At 35.4% G+C, this 25739-nt stretch overlaps 1 protein-coding gene across 2 annotated transcripts; it reads left to right on the forward strand.

The window, feature by feature from the left end:
- Positions 1-6621: 6621 nt before the first annotated feature.
- Positions 6622-20268, forward strand: LOC145048993 (lysine-specific demethylase JMJ27-like). Of its 2 annotated transcripts, XM_078997677.1 has the most exons (13): positions 6623-8088; positions 8186-8307; positions 8443-8539; positions 8637-8778; positions 9028-9091; positions 9249-9963; positions 10368-10697; positions 10817-11641; positions 11738-11810; positions 11896-11981; positions 19088-19207; positions 19602-19666; positions 20002-20268. In XM_078997677.1, exons 1-13 carry the CDS (start codon positions 6877-6879, stop codon positions 20030-20032), a joined length of 3882 nt encoding a protein of 1293 aa, XP_078853803.1. In that variant the 5' UTR covers positions 6623-6876; the 3' UTR covers positions 20033-20268. The 2 variants fall into 2 exon arrangements, 1 of the variants encoding a protein (XP_078853803.1); XR_013683127.1 differs by lacking the exons at positions 19602-19666; positions 20002-20268 and adding an exon at positions 14244-14393 and having other exon boundaries at positions 6622-8088; positions 19088-19174.
- Positions 20269-25739: the final 5471 nt, after the last annotated feature.

Here is a 25739-nt window from a genome sequence, read left to right on the forward strand (position 1 = left end):
GGTCAGGTTGCAGGGTATTTGTTCATGTTCGTGTTCTAAGACCTTATGAGGATCAGTTTTAGTTTCCTTGAGTAGGATGTGGTATTCACGGGTTTATGGCGGTGTTGCTCAGGTTGTCTGGTATGTCGGGGACGGTGATGCATGATTTCGAGAACGAAATCTAATTTAAGTGGGGGAGAGTTGTAACGCTCTGTTCCAAATTGACTCCTAGTTTGAGGTGGTGGCTCAAAGGTCGGTCATTATAAGGATTATGGCTCTTGGGAAGGTAAGATATAACCCCTTTTAGGTGCGGTTGATGTATTAGAAGTGATCCGGGTCTTCGGTTCGTGTTTTAGAGCCTAGGGGTATTTCGGTAAAATGATATTTCGGGTTTTTGTGGAAAATGGACTTTTGTTCGGAAGGTATTTAGGAAGATATGAGTCGATATAAGTTTAGGGATTCTCGTTACCTTTTTGTGGATATAAGGATCGTCCAAACCAGATTTATAACGAAGAATTGTGGCCTTCGGAAGTTTAGTAGTTTCAAGCTTAGCCGAGTACGCCCCACGTACTAATGAAGAAGGCAGTACGATGGGCGTACTTTTGGAGTACATTGGGCATACTGAACCATGATGGTCACGAATGTTCTTCGGAGTATGCTGGGCGTACCATATGAACGTTGGGCGTACGCCAATCAGACATGAACCTTATTTTAGGGTCTTGGACCCTATTTAAACTCCTTATCTCATAACCTAACCCTAATATCTTCAGCCTCCACCCATCTAAACCCTAAAAATCGTCATATATCATTCATGGTGCTATTTTGAGCTTATGATGTCCATTTTTGGGGTGTTTGATCCATTTTCAAGAAGACGGAGTTTGATGCAAATATGGGAATCAAGGAGGAGCTTAGTCCTAATCTAGCATACAATTCACAATTAAAAATTCATATCATATATAAGCATGTATGGGTATTTTGGGATAACTTACTTGAGCTCGGCTGATTGCACGCACCACACTCTTTTCTCTTTTATAAATTATTTTTATAAAAATGTTTTCTTTTAAAATTTTCTACTAAGTCCTTAGTTTGAGTTCAGACACACCCGATAGTGTGCCCAAATCCCTCAAACCAAGGCTATGATACCAACTTGAAACATCAAAAAAGATGGTCCCAAAATTCCCATTTAATAATAAATAAAATTGTAACTTCCCATATTATCCAAACATATGAATAAAACCAATGTATCAAGTTATCATAAACCATAGTAAAACATCATAGCATATTATCAATAGCCCAATCACCAAATCCCAACATAAAGGCCCAACTCAAGGCCCAAACAAAAGTAAGGTTTTCTCGTAAAATGGAAATTAGGGTTAAGTGTTTTTACTTAACCTATTAAGGACTTAATCCATTAAGTCCATCATTCCACTAGGCTAAACATACAATGGGATCGACAAAAGTCATAACTTCAATCCATTGATCCAAACGCAGGTCCCGACAATCCAAAACTAGGGTTTTTTAAACCCTAATTAGGGTTTCTAACCCAAACACATGCCAATTAGTCAAACGGTTAGGCTTTTAGATCAATTAGGGCTTCATTAGGTCAACTTGGGTTTTATTAGGCCTGACACCACCCACTATCACCTCGGGTAGTGGTGGTCAACGGTGGCTCACAGCGGCGGCGGCCACCTCATGGTGGTGGCTATAATTTTAGACTAAATATGTCTGAGCATACCAGATAACAATCACACACAACTGCCCAAGGTGGCGGTTAGTTGCGACAAAATGGCGGCGTGAAGTGGCAACCACCATTTCACGGTGGTGGTGACGGGTTGTTTCCTTGAATAACCCGGCCAAACACGAACATTCCACATAACTCCATCAAACCCACACTTAAACACACAGTAAATCACACATACAACCATATCACACACATACGCAACCACCTCTCACGGTGGTTGGCGGTGGCAAAAGAAGCACCTTAGCGACAACCATTATAGTTGGTTGCCATGGTGGTCCACATAGCTTTCCAGTCAGCAACACACCCCTACACACACTTCACGAACACGAGCTGTGCACAAGAAACGCACCTAATCACAACCACCCTCATGGACAATCGGAAGAGAAATGGAGAAGGGAAATGGTGGTGTGAAACCCACCAAGTACAACAACAACAACAATAATGAGAGAGACGCCTGCTCGTGATCCTCGTCGGCAACTGGAGTGACGCCGACGGTGAACGGTTAACGAATCACATTGGTGGCTACGTCTTTGGCTGGAAACGACAGTCGTTTGGCGGCTATGGCTGACAGGAAAATGAGTGAAGCACGTGGTGGCGACTGAAAGTTACACATGGCGGCTAAAGAGATGACGAATTAGGTTTAGGGTTGAAGGTATCCGGTGATGTATCTTGAAGCGGGAAGGGAAGGGGGTCCGGGTCTAAACCCGTGATCCTTTCAAACATTAACCCATTTTTTACAAGTTTGGACCCTCCTCCACCAAAACTTTTCAACATAACTCCAATATTTACCATTTAACCTCTTACCTTGAAAAATCCTTTCATAATAAGTTCATAGTTTACCAAACATACCTTGACTTCTGAAATCCTTTTCAAATTAAATCCATAACTTACTAAACAACCCTCAAACTTCAAAACTCTTTACAAACTAATTCGAAAATTACATTTTAACCCCTAAAATATCAGTTACGACATATTCAACCCTTCTTTCTCTAATTATTACCATATAAATCCCCATTTTACTCTTTAGCCCTTGCTTCCCACAATTTATTACAATTTAAGTCCAAATATTACAATAAAGATCCAAAATTTCCAAAAATTATGTCATTTAGCTCCTTATGACTAACACTGGTAACTTATTAATAATTTAGGGCTACTATTTGTTATTAATTTTATCAATTTATTTATTTAATAAGCGGGATGTCACACAAAATGTATGGATTTTGATGGTAAGAATTTATGTAATGTTGGTATGGTGTTTATGGTAATTTTCATAGCATTTTGGTTAAAATATGTGTAATGTTGGTATAGTGTTTATGGTCATCGTTTTATTATCTTTTAGACAAAATTACAAAAATAGTCCCTGTGGTTTGCTAAAAATAACAAAGTTAGTCCCTGTTCATTTTTTTTGATACAAATAGCCCCTGTAGTTTTCAAAACTTACATAGATGACCATTTTTACTAACATTGTTAGTATTCAGAGGGCGTTTTCATCTTTTCAAGTATAAAATGACTGAATTCGTAACTTTGGTTAAACCATAGGGACCATTTTTGTAATCCATCTTAAAATGATAAGAGTGATAGAAAACAAGAGAATGAGGATTCGAACTTGAGACCTTCTATCCCTCTCATTTTTCAACCAAAACTCTAGCCCACTAGGCTAGAGTCAAACTTGTTTTTTTTTTTTTTCCGAAAATTAATATATATTACCAAAAAAACGCAAATATATTAATAAAAAAATACATATTTTACAAAAAAAAAAACTTTTTTTAAATTAAAAAAATTTATTTTTAGCATTGTAAACAAAATATATTTTACAAAAACAATTTACTTGTTTTTTTTACGTATTTGTCTTCCATAATTTTTTTTTATGTATTTAAAAAAATACGTTTTCATATAATATGTTATTACATTGTTATGATCTTAAAACATGTTTTTACGTTTTTATAAAAATATATATTTTTTTCTTTCACATAGAAAACAAAGATTTTTTTACGTATTTATTTATGTAAAATATGTTTTTTTATATATTTAAAAAATATATTTTTCGTATTAAATGTTTTTACGTAAAAAAATTTCGAACGTGATAACATAACGTAAAAAAATGTTTTAGGATCAAATCAAAACGACTTATATTTTCTACGTAAAGCAAACTAAAAACGTTAACATAACGTAAAAATACTTTTTTGTATGATATGTTACCACGTTAATGTTTTTATCGTAAAACGCATTTTAAGATAACATATTTAAGATAACACATTTTTACGAAAACACATAAAAACATATTATACGACAACACATTTCATATAAATAATTATTTAAAATAACATATTAAGCTAATTTAAGACAAAATATTATAAACATTACATATATATTTAAGATAAAATATTATACAAAAACACATATTTACGAAATAATATCTTGTTCTTAATGTTTTTACGTAAAAAAAAAAAACAATAATTGCAAACCAACTAAAGACGTTAACATAAGGTAAAAATATATATTTTCGGATTATAACAATCTAATAATATTTTATACAAAACATATTTTTTAAATATATAGAAAACATAATTTACATAAAATAAATACGTAAAAAAAACCTTTTTTTATACGTGAAAGAAAAAAAAACATATTTTTATATGAAAACGTAAAAATATGCTTTAGGATCATAGAAATGTAATAACATATTTTACGAAAAAGTATTTTTTTTTAAATACATAAAAAAATATTTTATGAAAAAAAAAGTAAATTGTTTGTAAAAAATATTTTTTTTGCAATACGCTAAAAATATATTTTGTTCAATTTAATTTATTTTTTATTTTTTATTTTTGTAAAAATATGTTTTTTTTTATTAATGTATTTGCGGTTTTAGATAATATATATTATTTTTCGGAAATATAAAACAAGTTCACTCTAGACTAGTTAGCTAGAGTTTTGGCTAAAAAGGAGAAGAGAGGAGTCCAAAGTTCGAATCCTCCTTCCCTCATTTTTCTTTCATACTAAGACAAATTACAAAAATTGATCCCTCATTTTTCTTTCATACTTTTCATTTTAAGACAAATTACAAAAATGATCCCTGTGGTTTAATTAAAGTTGCGAATCCAATTCTTTTATACTTGAAAAGACAAAAATACCCTTACTAATAAAACCCCTAACTTGCGAATCCAATCCTTGTATACTTGAAAAGACAAAAATACCCTTACTAATTCAGCCCCTAACAACTTTTCATTTTAAGACAAATTACAAAAATGGTCCCTGTGGTTTAACCAAAGTTGCGAATCCAATTCTTTTATACTTGAAAGGACAAAAATACCCTTACTAATAAAACCCCTAACTTGCGAATCCAATCCTTGTATACTTGAAAAGACAAAAATACCCTTACTAATTCAACCTCTAATGAATTTTCATTTTAAGACAAATTACAAAAATGGTTCGTGTGGTTTAACCAAAGTTGCGAATCCAATTCTTTTATACTTGAAAAGACAAAAATACCCTTACTAATAAAACCCCTAACTTGTGAATCCAATCCTTGTATACTTGAAAAGACAAAAATACCCTTACTAATTCAACCCCTAACGACGTTAGTAAAAAGGGTCATCCGTGCAAGTTTTGAAAACCACAATGGCCATTTACATCAAAAAAAAAAATTAAGAGTGACTAACTTTAATAATTTTAGCAAACCACATGGACCATTTTTGTAATTTTGTCTATCTTTTATAATCCAAATTGTTTCCTAATGTAAGGATATTTTGATCCATCCTTTTTTGGTCACTAGTTTGTTACATAAGTAAATGGTAGTTTAGTCCACTAGTCATATAACATCATACTTCCAATTCATTTGGTAATTATTTTTTTGATATTCTTCATAGCAATTTGGTCAAAATATGTGTATTGTTGGTATAGTGTTTATGGTCATCATTTTTATCTTTTATAATCCTAATTTTTTCATAAGGTAAGGGTATTTAGGTAGGGGTGAGCGCGGTGCGGTTCGGTGCGGTTATTAGCTAAAACCTCACCACTAACCGCAAATGCGGTTAATCCATTTTGAAAACCGCATAGTGCGGTTATTTTTGTGGTGCGGTTAGGCGGTTATTTTTGCGGTGCGGTTTTGTTTTTTCTGTGTTGCGGTTATTAACCGCATGGAATTGGTGCGGTTATTTTGTATGGTTTTTAACCACAATTTAGAGCTCAAACGGTTTTAAAAGTTCAAACATATTACTTGTAATAATAAAAAAACCATAAAGTATAAGACAATTAACTTAAATTACAAACAACTAATATCTTAAAAACGTCAAATCAATAGTAATTTACAAAAAATATCTTAAAATTGTCAAATTTCACCATTTTTTAAAGTTAAACATAACAAAACACTAATATTTTGGTCTTCTAGTATTTTATCCATCTTTCATCCATAAAACTTATGTTATTTTTAGTATTTAATATATTAATAAATAATTAAAAAAATTGTATATAACATATGCGGTGCGGTGCGGTTTTTGAAAACTAATAACCGCACCGCACCGCAAATTTGCGGTTTTTGAAAAACAGAAAACCTCATCATCGGTTTTAATTGCGGTTGCGGTTTATCGGTTGCGGTTTATGCGGTTTTTGCGGTTAAATTTAATTGCGGTACGGTTTTTGCTCACCCCTATATTTAGGTCATTAGTTTGTTACGGTAGTTTGGTCCACTAGCATAGCATCATACTTCCAACTCACTATCATAAACATATACACTTCACTACCCCTTGTAAACCATCTCAAGTAACGGGTTATATATTACATTTAGTAAAAAATCAATAACATAGTGTCAAAATTTTTTTTAAAAAAAATACAATCTCAAATTTGAATTTATCTGTGTTTTGTACTATTTACAACCAAATGGAAGAAAATTTCCATTTTTTTAGTTTTGATTTGATAACGTTAACGGTAAGGGTTCCCTCGATTCTAGTGAGCACTTCCCGTGTTTGCGAGACCCGCGAATTGGAGTTCTGGGCGCGGGAATCCCTCGTTTGAATCTACAGCAATCCCCATCGTATTCTTTTTTTTTTTTGGAAACGGCCATTGTATTCAAACCCTAATTCCACTTCCACCCACTGTTTTTCTTCTTCCTGTATAAAGTGCTTTTTATTTTCTTGAGTCTCAAGAATTAGTTTTTATTGATGGCGACAACAATTACAGAGAACAGGAATAATGAAATCAATCACATGGTGATGAATGTCGAGGTGGCTGTTAATGACCAGGAACGATGTCGTGTTGGTGTTGATGCTGACGGTGTACCTTCGTCTTTGCCTTCTCCTCATATTCTGAAAGAACGATTTAAAACTATCAATGGTGATGCAGGTGAAGAACAAAGTGGGATTTCTGAATCTGAAGCAGAGGGGAAGGTGAATGTTCAGAAGAATAGAGGTAGGAAAAGAATTCGGAAAGGGAACAACGGGATCAGTGATACTGCTGCTAAATCTCAAGAGAAAAAGATCAAACCACGTGGTCGCCTGAAGCAGGTTGTTACTACAAAAGAAGAGAGGATGGCGGTTGGTGTTGTGAAGTCAAGTGATGATGATAACAAGTCCTCAAAAGAAACAGAAGAAGGTATGGTTGATGCTGAAACCGATCTTGCTACTACTGATCGAGAGGGAAATGTTATCAACCAAGTAGTAAACAACAAAGACGACAAAAAAGAGAGTGGAAGGCCCAAAAGAAGTACTAGGAATGAGGTTATTAATTATGCAATTTTTGACTATTATTATGATTTTGAAGAGGATGTACGGAAGAAGATACACCAGCGATCAGTTCCAAAGAAACAAAAGATGGGTGAAGAGGAACAAGATAAAGAAGATGGTGATGGAGGTATAGAACAAAATGGGGGTTCTAAATCTGAAGCAGAGGGGAAGGAGGGTGCTCAGAAGAAGAAAGTCTGGAAAAGAGGTCGGAAAGCGAAGAATGGGAACACTGTTACTGCTACTAAATCTCCAGAGAAGAAGAATAAATCACGCCAGAAAAAGCTTTGTCTTTCTACAAAAGAAGTAAGGAAGATGACAATTGGTGTTGTGAAGTCACGTGACGATGATAACAAGCTCCCAGAAGAAACAGAAGAAGATATGGTTGATGCTAAAACTTCTATTGCTACACCTGATCGAGAGGGAAACAGAACCAATGAAGTAATAAACAGTAAATATGTCAAAAAAGAGAGTGGGAGGCCCACAAGAAGTCCTAGGAATGCCGATTTTAGTTATGCTGAGGATGGAAGGAAGAAGAAACATCTGCAGACAGTTCCAAAGAAAGAAAAGAGAAGCAAGAAAGCTTCAAGCTCAATCAAGAAGGAGGAATCAAGGCCAAGGTGTGCCGCAAGGCACAAGGTTCCAGATGAAAATGTAACACTGGTTTCCCTCTTTCTCTATTTAAATTTAAATACATCTCCTTGATTAAACAATAAACGTCATCTCTTTATCTTCTTCCATTTGTTGGCAGGGAAATCTAGTTTATGTACCTTCAAACATGTGTCATCAGTGTCAAAGAAACGACAGTGGACGAGTTGTTAGGTGCCAGAAATGCACTACAAAGCGTTACTGTGTCCCTTGCATGACAAGATGGTATGATTATGAAAGATCAAAACTTTTTCTTCCCTCTTTCTAACTGAGTAATCAAATTGAGTGATTGCTTTGCAAGGTGCAGTCTAATGGACTTGCTTTTTAACTTGATGTCTGGTTGTTTACTCTGTCTTTTAGGTATCCTAACATGACAGAGGAGATGTTTGCTGAGTGTTGCCCTGTTTGCTTAGACAAGTGCAACTGTAAAGGTTGTTTGCGGGATGTGCATCCTAAAGTTGGTTCCTGCAGCTTTATCTTTTGTTATGGAACTTGTTTTTGTTCTTACTCTTATGCAAAAAAGAAATTTAATACTGAATCTGTTGGTTTTTTAGGTCAAACAAAAGATTGATTTTAAACCTGATGATGATCAGAAAATCCGGTATTCTGTTTATATCCTACATGTGCTTCTTCCATTCTTGAAGCGTCTCAACAAGGAGCACATAAAGGAGAAAGAATTAGAATCTAAAATTCAAGGTATTTCACTTGTTCATCTCTATGTTCTTTCTGTTTTTTCAAATATGATTCTTGACTATTGATGATGAGTGTGTCTTTAACCTGAACTCTCATTGTTCATCATTTAAACTTACCCTTGGCTTGATGATGAGTTGTAAACTTGTAACGATGATAATGTGAGTTTGCTCACTAAAAGGGTGGCTTAAATAGATAATCAGCAATCAGTCATACTTTATGTAGGTTTCCCTAAGTTTTTTATTTTTTGGGCAGGATCTATTTTATCAAAGGTAAAGTTGAAGAAGGCAAAGTGCAGCCCAAATGAGCGCATGTACTGGTATGTCTTTTCAGTGATTGTACAAGTATACGAGGATCTTGTTTCACAATATTTATGTTCTTTCATTTTTTTTCTTGATTATAGCATCCTACTTTCATTTGTTTATCTTACAACATTTTACTCTGAAAACTACTCAATTGTGAGTTAATGTATGCAGTGACTTTTGTAAAACATCAATATTTGATCTGCATAGAAGCTGCCCTTCTTGTCAATATGACCTTTGTCTTGAATGTTGCTGGGAATTGCGAGATGGAAAACATATGGGAAACAAGGAAGAAGTTATGGCTGATTTTAATGATCCAGGTCCTGATTACTTACATGGGGGGAAGCCTCTGAAAGCTAAGAAGGCTGTTAAACATCCTCCACGAAAGAAAAAGCAAACTCATAACTGGAAGTCTCTGGATGATGGCAGAATTCCTTGTCCTCCAAAAAGTATGGGTGGTTGTGGTTGTGGTATTTTAGAGTTGGTTCACATAAGGCCACGTGACAGTGTTTCAAAATTGTTGGAGAAAGCACAAAAGCTCTTAAAGACACACAAAATGGAGGAAGATATGAGGGATATGCCTGAGAAATGGTGCACATGTTCTTCAAATGGTGGTGATCAGCAGTTACGAAAAGCTGCTTCCCGTGAAAATTCAAATGACAATTACTTGTATTGTCCACGTGCTATTGACATTAAACCTGGAGATTTAAAGCATTTTCAGTGGCATTGGTCAAAAGGGGAGCCTGTAATTGTCAGCAATGCTCTTGAAACTACACTCGGGTTGAGCTGGGAACCCATGGTTATGTGGCGTGCTTTTCGCCAGATTTCAAATCTCAATCATGATCAGCTCTTGGATGTAGCTGCTCTTAATTGTTTGGATTGGTGTGAGGTATGTTAAGTATTTCTTTTTGGGCTAATTGCAAGAAGTAGCTACATACTTTCATCTATTTGTGTATTATATCATCCTACTTTCATTGCTTTCTATTTTTATCTCATTATAAGGCATTGTAGTCATGTAGTGTCAAAAATCTACCCATTTATGGCATTTTACTTTCAAGTTATTTGTATTAGACTATTAGTACATGATACTTTGAAAAGTCTACCCGTAGCAGTGAAAACTTGCACTGTATTTGGTAACTGTTGGATGGATACAGTTCATACAAGCTTCGGACAATATTTTTAATTACTCCCAGTATTTAATTTTCTAGAATCTATGTTAGATTTTATTCGTTTAAGTTAAAATGATATTTTGGGGTATTTACATGCCTAATCAACCTTTCTTGTGGCATGCAGTTAGATATCAATATTCATAAATTTTTTACTGGGTATTTGGAAGGTAGATATGACAAAGAAGGGTGGCCTGAGATCCTAAAGTTGAAAGACTGGCCTCCATCAAGTTTATTTGAAGAACGGTTGCCACGTCATGGTGTTGAATTCATCACTTCCTTACCCTTTAAAGAATATACACATCCTCGTGATGGATACTTTAATCTTGCAGTGAAGTTGCCTAAAGAATCTTGTAAGCCAGACTTGGGTCCTAAAACATATATAGCTTATGGCATTCATCAAGAATTGGGACGTGGAGACTCTGTAACTAAACTTCATTGTGACATGTCTGATGCGGTATGCTTTCTCTATCTTGTTAGGGTTTGGGGTTTGTAATTAACTTTGGGTTTTTAGACATCTCTAAGAAAACTCTGCTGCATCTATCCTTACTAAGTATATTTTGTGGTGACATGCAGGTGAATGTGCTGACTCATACTGCAAGTGTGACCCTCGGCTCTGAACATTGTAAAAGGATAAATGTATTGAAACAACGACACAAAGCTCAGGATGAGAGGGAACTTTTTAGACTGGTGGGGAAGAAACATCAAGATGTTTATGACATGAAAGATGCCACTGCTGAGGTAGTTGTTGGCCTGAAAAAACAAGGTCTCCCATTTAAAAAAATCATTGAATCTAAAGTTGAAAAAAGCACGAGTGATGTCAATATGGGAGAAACAAGCGCTCATGTTTATGCCCATGTTTACAGTAGACGCAAGCGAAAAAGTGGGGATGAAACAGCTTCTTGTCTTGTGACTAGTACTAGTGATCAAGCAGATGAAACTGCACTGAAGGAGGATAGATGTGAAGGACCTGAGTCTAAAAGTGATGAAAAAGATAAGAAGAAGAGAAAGGATTCCACGAAAAAAGTTGAGGGACAAGATGGACATAGAAGAAGTACAAGGAATTGCAGGAAACAAGTGAAAGCATCAGTTACAAATAACGAGGAAACAGAGGCTAGTGAAGAAGTTAAGAGTAGGAGAAAGGATTCCAAGAAAAGCGTTGTGGGACAAAATGGAATTAAAGGACCTAAAAGGAAGGGCGAGAAAAAAGTGATATCTTCTGATGGTGAAGAAGTTGATAACCAGGTTGATATATCAGGTAGATGTGTGGATGGATTTGATTTGGGAGATGGAGGTGCTCTGTGGGACATATTTCGGAGGGAAGATTCGCCTAAACTGGAGAAATATCTCAAAAAACACTTTAAAGAGTTTAGACATATCTTTTGTCGCCCTGTGGAACAGGTAGTCCTTACTTTTAGTTGAAATTCCTGTATGTGTAGCATTATGTTCCTAAATAATAATCTCTTAAACTGTTCCATTGTGTTTTATTTGGTCCAGGTCATCCACCCAATTCATGACCAAACATTTTACTTAACCATGGAGCATAAAAGGAAGCTTAAGGAAGAGTTTGGTTAGCCTTACATCTGCAAGGCTCTGTATCAGATTTCACTGTTATAAAATTTCTGAATTGTGCTTATCTTTTTGGTTGTCATCAGGAATTGAAGCATGGACTTTTGTCCAGAAGCTTGGGGATGCTGTATTTATACCTGCTGGCTGTGCCCATCAAGTTAGAAATCTAAAGGTTAGTAACTTACTACTACTTTTTAGATTCTTTTTATTAAGTTGCTTCATCTGTAATTAATAGGGAGTGTTGGAATGAAAGGAATTGGCATGTCGTTATATAGTGATTCAGAGAATGATGACATGGCAATACTATTGGCCTTGTTAGGGCATGATCATGAATGACTACGTAGTGGTTAACTTCATGTATCGCAATGATGATATTGGAGCATCTCAGTCCTCATGCCTTCGCTGATCTTCATACCCTGGTTCACATCTTGAATTTGACTGAGTTTGACTTAGTCAGACCGTCTTGGATTGAGTTTTTCCGCGTAGGCACTGCCTAATAATACTTATAATCACATTCAACATGGAGCTTGATTTATTTGGCTGATTAGCTTTAGTCCTACTCAGTGACAGTTCTCTTAGCGCCTAGGCACTGCCTAATAATACTTATAATCACATTCAACATGTTTGCCTCACAACCTTACGAACATATAATCACTACTACAAATGCCTCCAATATCACAACCATGCCCATCCAAATCTACTACCTCCACTCATCCTAATGCTTACTAGATCCAAGTTAGGCATCTTAGAACTAAAAGAGTAAATTACATGGATGGTCCCTTTGGTTTGGGGTAAATTTACGAGTTTGCTCCCTAACTCCTTTTTTTTTTTTTTAAAATTTTTTTTAATAACTCGGACGGTCCTTTAAACTTTATTTTGTTGTGTATTTGGTCCCTAATAACATAAAAAGACAGTTTTACCCCTATAATTTAATATTCAGATTTTATTATTTATTTATTATTTGAAAAAGATATATATTAAAATAATCCATGTGGTCCCACCAACCAAAAACTTATTTCCCTTACTTCCCTCTCTTTAGCTTTCACGTTCTAATCTGTAACCCTCCTCCATCTACACCTTCTCACCACCGACTCTGCCTCCCTCACACCCCTCACTGTCGACATCAATCTCCTCTTTACCATATCTCCACCTCTCACTTCATCGGTGATAGAATCCCAAAATAACCCGACCTAAATACCCCTGCAAGTTTGCGACTCATGTGGTCGCCACTGCCGCCAGCCTCCATTGTCAAGAGATTGTCCGACACCCTTTCTCTATATCGTCGGTGTTATCCGCCTCTCTCTATTTCACCGGTTAACAAAAATCGATGTTTAGTTTGCAAGAATCGGACGATTACAGGTTGTTTGTTGATATGGGCATTTACAAACCGATTGTCAATGCTTGTTTGCCGATCTGGTTTTAGGTTTTGGGGATAGCCCGAGATAAGTTCCTTTTAGTTACAAATCAACCTTGTCTATGTTGTATCTCTGGTCAAGAATTAAGCTCCGGTGTTGTATCTGGGTTTCAAAGATCACGTAACACAAATGTATAGTAGGGACCAAACGTGCAACAAAATTATATCTTAAAGACCGTCCGAGTTAAAAAAAGGGGTTGGGGACCAAACACGCAAATTACTCAAAACCACAAGCACTCTCTGTGTAATTTACTCAAACTATAACTTATATTTCCTCCTTTCTCAAGTCCCTAAGTGCTTATGTTTCTTCGACTATTGATCTTGAAATAGTGTACCAAGCCCTCAATGAAAACATAAATCACTTGGGTTCTTTTCATTGTGAGTCACATCAACACCATGGGTAACAATTTGTTTTCACATCAAATACAACTCAAATTGTTCATTGTTGAACGTAATGATAGCCATATCATTATTGAGCACCTATTGTGATCATTGTTGTAAAAGTCGCTTGGCGGTACTAAGTTGGCCTACTAGTGACTAGAGATTGGTCGGCTTATATTCATGGATTAGTTGGTGAATAGTTAGGTACCCTAAATTGTAAATCGGTTAAATTTTAGAATAAATAAATGACTAATATCACATCAAAGTAGGTTTAAATATGATAAATATCATAATGTGAATATGACTAATACAATACTACTTATTCCTCAAATAGTTTTGATCAAAATAAAACTTCTTCAAGGTGTTCAAAGTTTGTACAACTTCACTAATTGTTTAGGCAAGGATGGCCGCGTACCGCCTAGGGACTAATCGGAGATTAATCGGGGACTAATTGAGATTTTTACAACATTGATTGCAATTGGTAGACACAATCATGCAATTTTTGGACTAAGCAAGTCCCTTGTGCTTTGTCTGACAAATTGTGACCCTTACTTGTCACTTTGGATTTTGAACAACGTGTTTCATGGTGATGCTTTATATTCCTTGTCTTGGTTTATGTGGATGACATTTTGTTTGCAGGTAATAAATCTAAACAAATATGAGACAACATTTCTAAACCGAGTGTCCAGTTTCCACTCAGAAGGCTAGTTGCTAGCTTTCTTGGTTTTGAGACAACTAGAGGCAATATGGAATTCATTTTACAAAGGGATTCTAGCTCAAATGTATCAGGTGTTTCCCTCTCTTCTTGAGGTCAAAGGGTTCTACGTCCCTTCTAGGACATAGGACATAGGTGAACTCAAAAGTAGATTAGGGGCATGTTTGGGTTAGCTTTTTATCACAAAAGTGATTTAAAAATGCTTATTAGCTTATAGCTTTTAGGAAAACCTGATTTCAGAAAGTGTTTGGATAAGAAAAGCTGCTTTTAGGAGTAAAATGACTAAAAAGCTAAAAAGCTAAAAAGCTAAAAAACTAGGATTTTTCAGCTTTTTGAAAACTTTACTTTTTCTTATCCAAAAAGCTGTTTTAAAAAGCGCTTTTTAAATACTATAACACTTTTTTTAGCTTATTAGCTTTTTGAAAAGTTAAAAAGCTAATAAGTTATTTTAAAAAGTTATCCCAAACACCCACTAGATTTGCTGTTTCAAAAAAAAAAAGTAAACCATTGACATGCTGAATGCAAATGCATGTCCTACTCCAATGAATCCAAGCAACAAGCTTCATGTCATGACAACCCCTTTGATAACATGACTCCTTGCAAAAGTGGGGTTGGATTACTTCACACTGATCATGCCTAATATTACGTTCTTGGTGAATAAACCAAGTCAATTTCTACAATCGGATAAGTCTGTTGCCGAATGCTATGTGGAATCACATGAAATAAAAATGGTAAACCACACCATCAGGACGGCCTACGCCAAACCCCAAGAGGGTAAATCACAAAGCACTAGCAATATATTGGGCATGCCATGTTTCGAACTTTGGATCATCTGGGTGAAATTCTGCACCTCAACCATTGAGCTCCCATTGTAGAGACTAAGCGTGGATTAGTCTATAATGGTCTATTGTCATATCGTGTTTATCTTCACAGCAACATAATCATGTACCAAGATTTACTACAAAAGTTGATCAAGAGATGTTGCTCTTGCTCAATTCAAAAGTCATTAGGTTGAAATCATTATCGTCAAAAGTTGGTTTTTCAGCAAGGGATATGATCATTGCAAGGGATATCAACCTTGGTGTGATAACTTGAGGGCTCGATGACAACTTGCTGCAAATCTTGAACAAAACATATTGTGATTGATTTTCATTATACGGGACACAAGGTATAAAAGAGCACAATGTTTATTTTGTTCGGCGATCCTAGGTGTACAAAAAAAACTTAGTGACCATTATTGAACACAAAAAGGGCCTTTATCTGATAAATTGGCTATACTTGGTCATAAGAAAGTAAATGGAACATGACAACTTATTTGAAAATTTCATTAAATACCGATCAATAATAGCTTAGTTCCATTGTTGCAAAGCAAGTTTATCCTATGTTTCCTCTTAACTAAATTCCAGTTGTATCATCTTGCCAAAGACTTCTGTAGTACCTTGTAGTACCTTATACCAGGTAAAACACAGATCACAAATTTTCATAAGAATGAAACAAATAAGTAGGTCCATAAGAACGGAACAAAGTTCATAGTTTAGTGATTAAACTTCTTATAGAAGTATCTGTCTGTCTCTCTACCCGTCTCTCTGGTTGGTTACTGTTTAATGACATTGACTTTTTGGAGAACAATGACATGGACCTTTTTATACCAACCAATAGGCTTTGTCCATGTGTAACAAACCCATCTATTTATATTCTTTTGGTTTGTAATAATCAATCAATCAACCGATGAGCAATAAAATTTCAGTGTATTCATTTTCAAATTCTTTGTTTATCATTTTTGCTATGACATTTTCTTTAATCATGTAAATAAAGAAGGGTATACAATGTTCACAACGTACATGGTACCAACAAAAGAGAGGGAAATCACAATGTCCAAGCTCGTAGACTTGAACATGAGACATCTCTGATGGATTCTCACCTCCTTACTGTCAGACTAGCTATATGGTTAGCTCCTTTAATAGGCTTGAGAATTGAAAGTTTTGCAAAGAATGGTTCAAATAACAATGATGTGGCTTAAGGCAGTCATTGCATGCAACCTAATTGTGAAATTAAGGCTCTTTGATGCACATAAGCTAGCTTGTTTTTTAAGGTTTTTGTGATTTAGTGTTTGGTGAGACTATACAGGTAGCTTATCAACTAGTTTTTTTAATAAGCTACTTGAATTAGCTTATTGATATGCTAGCATATAAATGAAAAATTAGTTTTTCAGCTACCACTCCAAACACAATCTATGTGTACCATAGTGGATCACAAACTTTATGACATGAAACATTAATGTCTTTTGCCCAACAAATGCAGTTGGGATACCATTCGATGTGAGTGAAAACAGTATAATGTCAAAGGAGACGTAGCAATTATGTTGTCCCCAACCTAACTTTAAATTTAGGTGCTGTTTTTTTTAATGGAGATTATGAAGATAGAACATAAAATAAACATCCCCTTAGTGTCCATTATTAAGATCACGGATGATCACAATTGATATGATATAAGTTTAGTTTGATGCATGCCAAATGCAATACAACTTGTTTCTTGTCTTAAGTCAACATACGTTGTTATCCATTCAACTACTTTGTCCATATTGGGCTTAAATGAAGAAAAAAAGAAGCAACATGTCCATCATTAAACTCCTTAATGATCTCGATTTACATATGTCAGCCCAGTGCATGCCAAAGTCAACATAACCTATTTCATACCGAAAGCACTAAAACCTATTTCTAGTCCTATGTCAATAGACATGGTTATCCATTCTGAATACTAGACTTGAAAGAACAAAGAAAACCTATTAGTGTTCATCATTAAGCTCATGAATGATATCAATTTATATAACAATGCGGTGCATTTGAAATGCAGTACAACCTGTTTACGCCAACAGACATGATTATCTATGACGTTGTCCACCGAACTCAAAAGGAAGTTGTCCACCGAACTCCAATGGAAAAAAAAGAAGTATCCTCTTAGTGTCTATTATTAAGTATATGAATGATCACAATTGATATACGTCTCGGCCAAATGCAATGCAACCTGTTTCTTTTCTTAAGTTAACAAACATTATTATCTATTCAACTTGTTCATATTGGACTTAAAAGAAGAAAAAAAGAAACAACCCCTTAATGTTCATTGTTAAACTCCAAAATGCTCTCTGACATAAATCAATCCAATGCATGCCAAAGGTGCTACAATCTGTTTTCTGTCCTATGTCAAAGGACATGGTTATCATTTTAGGTGCTTTGTCTATAATAGGCTTGAAAGAACAAAAAGAAACAACCCTTTAATGTTCATCATTAAGCTCATAAATGATATCAATTGACATAAGTCTTAGTACGATGCATTTGTAATGTAGTACAACCTATTTCATGTCCTAAACCAACAAACATGATTATCCATTCAGCTACTTTGCGCACACCACACTAAAAAGAAGAAAAAGAAACAAATCGATAGTTTCCATCAGGGGTGGGCATTTGGATCAGACCAGATTCGGTTCCAGCGCATGACTGGTTTTAGAGAATTCCTTGGATTGTGGACCACACCTAGTGACACAAACCGGTTTTTGGTTCTAGGACCTGTTGGACCATTCGTTGGTATAAACTATAAACTGCATGCTGGAAAAAAAATCTTATGTTAATCCGACTTCAAATGAATGAGTTATGTAATTTTTAAAAATTTCACAGATTGCACATAAAAACTGAAAAATTGAAAAACTGTCAGCTTTGATACCCTAGAATCGGGGGATTGTAGTTTATTCAGTATGAAACCAAAAATGTTGAAGTTCTAGCCTAAATTGAATTACAAATTATAAACTACATTTTTGAAAAGATCTCATGTCAATCAGACTTCAAACGAATCAGTTATGTAATTTTAATAGTTTAACAAATTAAACATAAAAGCCGAAAAACTAAAAAACTCAGCTTTGATACTCTGACTTTAGAGAACTATAACTCGTTCAATATGGAAACAAAAATGATGAATTTATACTGTTGTAGCATAAATTGAAGTACAAACTATAAACTACATGTTGGAAAAGATCTCATGTCAACCTGTCTTCATGCGAATGCGTTATGCAATTTCTAAAAGTTTCACAGAGATTATGGCTCTTCAATTTCCGGTCCAATACGCAAGAACCAACCCAACTAGAAAACCAGAACCGAAATATAGCCAATCAAAGAACCGAAAACCACACCTATTACATAAATAAAACAGGTATAAGTCAACATAAATTAGTATTCATTAATGAATGATCATGATTAACAGAATCCAATGCATGCCAAATACAGTACAACCTCTTTCCTTTCCTAAGTCAACATAGTGTCCATCATTCAACTCCTGAATGAACTTGAATTTTCAAGCTCGAGCTCGTTGAAGTGATCAACACTTTGAGCCTGGCTCAATTCCATATTTAAAAATGCAATTGCATTATATTTCAATGGGAATATGATTAATCTAATCCAATATATAAAATATGAATAGAACAAATAGTAAAAATGTAACTTTGACTCAACTCGATTACACTCACGAGCTTTACGAACTACCCCACTAGCTTTAAAACAAATGGTAAAAATGTAACTTTGACTCAACTCGATTACACTCACGAGCTTTACGAACTACCCCACTAGCTTTAAAACAAATGGTAAAAATTTAACTTCAACTAAGCTTGCAAGCATGACTTGAATCTAATCAAATGTCTAAAATATGATTTCGAATACCTTTCAAGTTGCTTCTAAATTTATGTGTTATAATAAGTGAATAAATATGTTTTCTTTTTGTGCAGTCATGTATAAAAGTTGCACTGGACTTTGTATCTCCTGAAAACGTTGGTGAATGCATCCGCTTGACAGAAGATTTCCGTGTTCTTCCCCAAAATCATAGGGCAAACGAAGATAAGTTAGAGGTAAACAATCTCTTCTGGTGGCATACTCTATGTAATCACAATAAATTTGGGTTCGTATGTTACTGATAACAGGTCAAATTGGTAATTTAGGAAAATACTTAGCAAAAAAGGTAACAGGTTATATGGCTTAAAAATCATCTGATTGGCAGAAAAGTCTGTAGATTATAGCATCCTACTCTCATGTCTTTCTATTACAACATTGTACTTTGAAAGATCTATCCGGTTGTAACAAAAGTAGGATGTTATAAACTTATAATAAACAAATGAATGAAAGTACTTACCTATTTTTTGCATATAACTCTAGTTTCTAAACAATGTGATAGTTTATTATTTTGATTTTTTAATTTCAACTGATCTGTTCTAATTTAAAATGATGCAATTGGTTGATTCACAGGTGAAGAAAATGGCACTTTATGCAGTGGAGGCAGCTGTGAAGGACTTGGAAAAGTTTGATACCGAGTAAGTGAAAACCATTTCTTCAGCCATTTTCAATCCTAGCATTAAAAAATATACAAAAACAGTGTAATTTTAGCATCAAGTTTATGCACTCCAACCACACACTAAAATTCATCACATCAGAAAACACATCTTCAATGTTTTAATAATAAAATAACTTGGTCTTTTTACATATTACACTAATAATTTTCATTTGCTTTACAAACATATATCATAAATATCAGCCAAAATTTTAAAAAACTACCACACAATGAGATTCTTAATATCTGGAAGCAAATATAACATTAGATGATTAGATTTGGAAGTATGAGTTTAACTAACAGGGAAACTTGTTTCAGAAAGGGAATTGAAACTAAATCTAAGGAATAGGCGGATGCAACCCACAAGGGAGAGGATTGTTGAGGTTCCACTTTCTGTAGTATATTGTATTAATTGCATATGATAGATTTTATCAAGTCTTAAACTGAGCTCTGAGCCCAAGCATACTTCCAAGAAACTCTTTCAAACTGTACTTGTCACTTATTAACCGATCATGTAACAGTTTGTTTTTTTGGCTTGTCCTTGAGCAAGAGTTATGGGAAATGCAGGTTTTGTGTTTTTGAGTTTGTGTTGTGTCTTTGGGTTTATGTTACTTTGTACATGTTGATCTTGTGTTTCAAAAATGGTTTAATAGGTTAAGCTATTTATGTGAATTTATGGACCCAATGGGCACTTGACTTAATCAGCTTGTATGTATGTATGTTAGTTTTATGAAATTTCAATTGCTTAAACTGTAAAAAGAATGGGGGTTACCTTGATGTGAAAATCAGGGTTTTATGAAATTTCAATTGGTTAAATTGTGACATTATGTTCTTAATGTAATGTCCTCATGTTCGATTCTAAGTACTTGGAGTTAGTTTTATGGAAGTTTAAAGAATTAATCAATCTAATCTATTATGGTTGATATTGGTGTTATGCTTTAGATCACTCACATTGGTCATTCTTTTTTACCGTTTTCTCAAAATAAATTTGTTTTTAAATGATATTTTTCTGTCTTATCAAATTATGAAAAACCTTACCATTGAAAATTTTGTTAATGTTAAAAATTATCCTATTTTGGCTTTTTTGAAAGGAACTTAAATCATACTCTTCTCTAGTGATGCGACAATGTTGGTCTAACCCAAGAGAAAGGATCTTAAATCACACTTATGGTCTTGCAAGTCTAACCCAAGAGAAAATTGAAAGCCTCACTTAATAAAGCTCTGTCTTGGACCATAAGTTCTTATCACTTTAAGAACCCATGTACTTAAAGCCTAAGTGTTACCCATGTTGGAGATTAAGTCCTTAACATACATGCACACATGTTCGCAACATATCCTGGAGTGTCTGAATGGTCCGCTCGTTCTGACGATTCGTCTGCTGATGGTAAGTGGTGCTAAGATGCAACTTCATACCCAGTTCCTCGTGGAACTTCTGCTAAAAACGAGATGTGAGCCAAACATCTCGATCCGATACAATGAAGATTAGAATACCATGTCGAACAACAATCTCTCGCACATATAAATTGGCTAATTTCTCATTCGACGAGCTCTCTTGAATGGCTAGAAAGTGGGAGCTCTTGGTTAGACGGTCCACTATAACCCATATCGCATCGAATCCCTTTGCCTTTCGAGGTAACTTGGTGATGAAATCCATAGTAATATGTTCCTATTTCAATATGAGAACCTCTAATGTTCCCATTTCCACACGAGAACCTCCAATGTCTACAGCTTGACATGTAGTCTCTGGTGCTCAGTCTTGACCATTCGACAAGTCAAGGCCCAACACTAATTTCTAACACTCTAACTTCACATAATGACCATCAACTCATGCATGGTTGAGATAAATCCATCAAGATGTCATTTTTATGAACAAGGGACCTCAAAAACATCAAGATCTACTATTCTAAGCTTTTGGAGTAACTTATACTCACATGAATCAACTCAAGGGACCAAAACATGCCAAAAACCCTAACTAGCCTAGATCTAAACAAAGAATCACCAAGATTGAGACTTCATACCTTCTGGAAGATGATGAAGGTGAATAGATTATGGATCCATAAGCTTCAAGCCAACAAATGCTTCTCTAAAAGGGTTTTTTTTTTATTATTATTTTTTTTAATTTTTTTTTAATTTTTTTTAATTTTTAAGATGCACCAAAACACACAAAATGCTCAAAACTCTCTAAAAAGGGATTAGGGTTTCGTGGGAACTTCTTTGGGACGAAGGAGGCTGATGACATAAGAGGCCTTGAGGTTATAAAGTGCTTAAATAGGGACCAAACCCTAAATTTTAGGGTTTGCCCTAGCTCGAATATGCCCGATGTGCCAGGGGAAACCTCGTGTCCAATATTCACCAAGGTACGCCCAACATACCTCAATTACGCCCATCGTAATTTCCACCATTCCAAAATAAATAAACATTTAAATTTTAAAAAATTTACTTGGAAATCGGGCGTTACATTAGACATCCTGTTTTAGGGAGAAAATGGAGGAGAAAACCAATGAAAACAACATCACATAAATTAGGATAAAAGTTTAGAAAAAAGATTATATTTCTTAAAGTTTTGATCCAAAATCAAACCAACGAATTGATCCGGTGAAAAAACTAGAACCGATATAGTTTAACCAAAGAATCGATAACCGACCCGATGACATAAAACCGATACCCGTCCGGTGGTACCTGTGTCGGTTCGGTCCAATCCATTTGTTGCTCACCCCTAGAGTCAAATATAAAAATAGAAAAATAGAAAAAATATATTTATAGAAAAAACAAATAAATCGAGGTTTAATCCAACAAAAATCCTAATATACATACAGGGTCTTTTATTTAATTGATTAATTGCAATCCTATATTTTATTTGCCATTTTTATTTAACTATTTCGTAGTTAAAAGGCATTTATTAGAATTAGAGTAAATTATGGAGTAAATTGCATCCATATAGTTTCAAACAATAAGAATGTTGGTCCCTAATCTATATAAAAAACAATATTGTACCTTTTCTACTATTTTTTTTTGTTACAATTGTTTTACTTTTAATAATAGATATTAATATGGGCTTTACATTCCAACCCAACCCCCACCCTCACCCACCTCCTTCTTCCTTTCATTCTTGTCATCATCCCCTCACATCTTCGTCTTTTTCCCCTTTCCAATCAATACCCCCCACAATAACCATTGCGTCCCTCCATCTTTTTCATCACGACGACCTAAAACTAAACTAAAGACTCTCCCATCAATATGAACCAAGAAATGCGGAAACCCCTGCCAAAAGGGATTAACAATTAGCGTTTATGTGTTATTTTAATGGACTTAATTGGATTAGGATATAGATTGGTTGTTAGACGATCTTGTGTAAGCATGAGTTTAATATAATACAAAATTGGTGGTAATTATAACCCCATTTGTAATGCAATCACAATGATTGTTAAAGAATGCTTACACCATACTCATGTTTTCGTCTTTTGTCAAAAACTACTTACTAAGATGGAAAAATACATATATTCTCTCCTTGTTATTAACATTTAGTGCCTGAACAACTAGTATGAACTGAAACGCCGTTTACATTTTTTTTTTTCTAGAATAGTGTGATCATGATGTTCATCTAAGCTTTTGGTAACACATTTAGTTGTTTTTAGGTCATTTTTGATCACTTAACTTTTGATTTTGTGCTTATTTGGTCACTTAACTCTTTTTAAGTTTTCATCGAACTTTTGGTTTTGTGCTCATTTAGTCACTTAACTTTTGGATTTGTGCTTATTTGGTCACTTAACTTTTAAAATTGTGCTCATTTAATCACTAAACTTTTGAATTTTTTTAAAAGTTTAGTGACTAAATGAACACAATTTTAAAGGTTAGGTGACCAAATGAGCATAAATCCAAAAGTTAAGTGACTAAACGAACACAAAACCAAATGTTCGACGACCTTTTAAAACTTAAAATAAGTTAAGTGACCAAATGAACACAAAGTCAAAAGTTAAGTGACCAAAAATGTAACATCCAAGATTGATTAGGTTAGTTTCTTAACTTTGGAATTTTAGTTGATGGCACTATTGGTCCCCGAGATTGGAATCTTAGCCTTTTTGAGTACGCGGGGTGTAACTTTGCTTATGCTAGGCGTAGAGGGCTCCGGGTGCGTACGATGCGAGTACATGTTGTACGCTAGGCGTACGTGGCTTAGACCAAAACCCTAGTGGGTTTGTGCACTATTTAAACCCCATTATTACCCTAAGACCTTCCCTCACCTCAGCCTCAACTATCATTTCGACCCTCTTAGCTAACCCTAGCCATTTTTGAACCTCTTGAGCTTTGTAGTGAGATTTTGAGCTCCTTTGGTGGTGAAGAAGGTGGTGCAAGAAGAAAGCTTTGTCTCCAAGACTTTAGATCCAACATTTTTTACTCATTTGTCACCACATTGAGGTACAAAGCTCACATCCTTGCTTGTGCTTCCTTAAGTTCTTGGTTGGAACAAGATTTCTCCTTTGGATTGTAACACTCAAAATTTAAGCCAAAATTTAAATTTTCAAAAACACGTCGAATTCATCAAAACATTACAACTTTGTTTTCAAAATACATTTATATCAGAGTTTTCCCAGAAACATAACATAATAGGAGGAGCTGTACGATCATGCCTTCGCCTTGCCGCGATCCCTTGAGGTACCTGAAACAATAAACTGAAACTGTAAGCCCGAGAGCTTAGTGAGTTACCCCCAAAATACCGATACACATACAGTCCACATAACAATATCAACATTAGCATATCATATCAATAAAAAACAGAACAACATGCACTGGATCCACAACTTTACAAGCTGGACTACCCCTGGGCCCTCAGTACGAGTCTGGAATGCCTACCGGGCCCTCAGCTCGTATCTGGAATGCCATCGAGCCCTCAGTACGAGTCTGGAATGCCTACCGGGCCCTCAACTCGTATCTGGAATGCTCTCGGGTTTGTTGGCTACCGCACGGAGCAGTACAACCTCAACCCACCCCACATAACATGTCGACATGTAACAGATAAATGCACATACAGGTAATCAATCAGTATCACAGGCAGTCTTACAGATCTACCCGACTAGCACATCAACTGGCATGCATCACTAACTCAAACTCAACATAACAATAACTACTAGGATATCAAATCCAATGGGCCGACCTTGGTGCCTTAGACCCCTTAGTACAGTGAGGATAACTAACCTCGCAACTGTCGTCGGAAATAAGAAAGCTCAACTCCCAGGTCCAACACGAACTCCACCTCCTAAAAGTACCACACAACCTTTTTCATAAATCTCCCAATCCCAGAAACCCACAGTATTTAATTGGTCAACCCTTGGTCCAAGTCAAAGTCCATAGTCAGAGTCAACAGTCTATGTTGACTCGACTCGCCGAGTGCAGGTCGCCGACTCGCCGAGTTCTTCCTGAGTTCGAGAAGTCGTGAAATCCTCGATTTGCTCGCCGAGGTCTCCTTTTAACTGGTCGAGTTCATATGCGGCCAAGATTTTGGGAGAAACTCTAGCCAACTCGCCGAGTTTTCTAACACTCGCCGAGTTCAAGGCAATCTTCAACGAACTCGCCGAGTTGTTCATCCAACTCGCCGAGTCCCTTAATCAACTCGCCGAGTCCATGCAGATGCTCTTTAAGCCATGGCAAGGCCCCAAATTACAGATCCAAGCTCCTAAGGCACGTTTATCACGTAAAGTTGCAATCTTTACGTACATGCAAGGCTCTAAAGGCCCGAAATGATCAATCTAAGCTCTTCAATGGAGTTTTACACCTTGGGAGAGTTTCAACCTTGCACAATCTGGGAAATTTATGGATCTAGAGGTCAAGGGAAGTCCAGATCTAAAGTTATAACTTTAGATCTTAGCTTAAACATGGAGAATCCTTCATAACACCCAACCAAGGGAGGTTCAAAGTGAAAAGAGCTTAAGGAATAGCCTATTACCTTCCAGAGAGTGATGTCTGATGCAATCCCTTAGCTTTCCTGAGTTCCTGGCCTTGCTTTTCCTTGCTTCTTCAAATGCTTCCTTCCAAGGTTACTCCTTCAAGCTTGGACACCA

This window comes from Lactuca saligna, chromosome 5 (assembly GCF_052625555.1).
Source record: "Lactuca saligna cultivar CGN05327 chromosome 5, ASM5262555v1, whole genome shotgun sequence".
In the NCBI taxonomy this organism is placed as follows: Eukaryota; Viridiplantae; Streptophyta; class Magnoliopsida; order Asterales; family Asteraceae; genus Lactuca; species Lactuca saligna.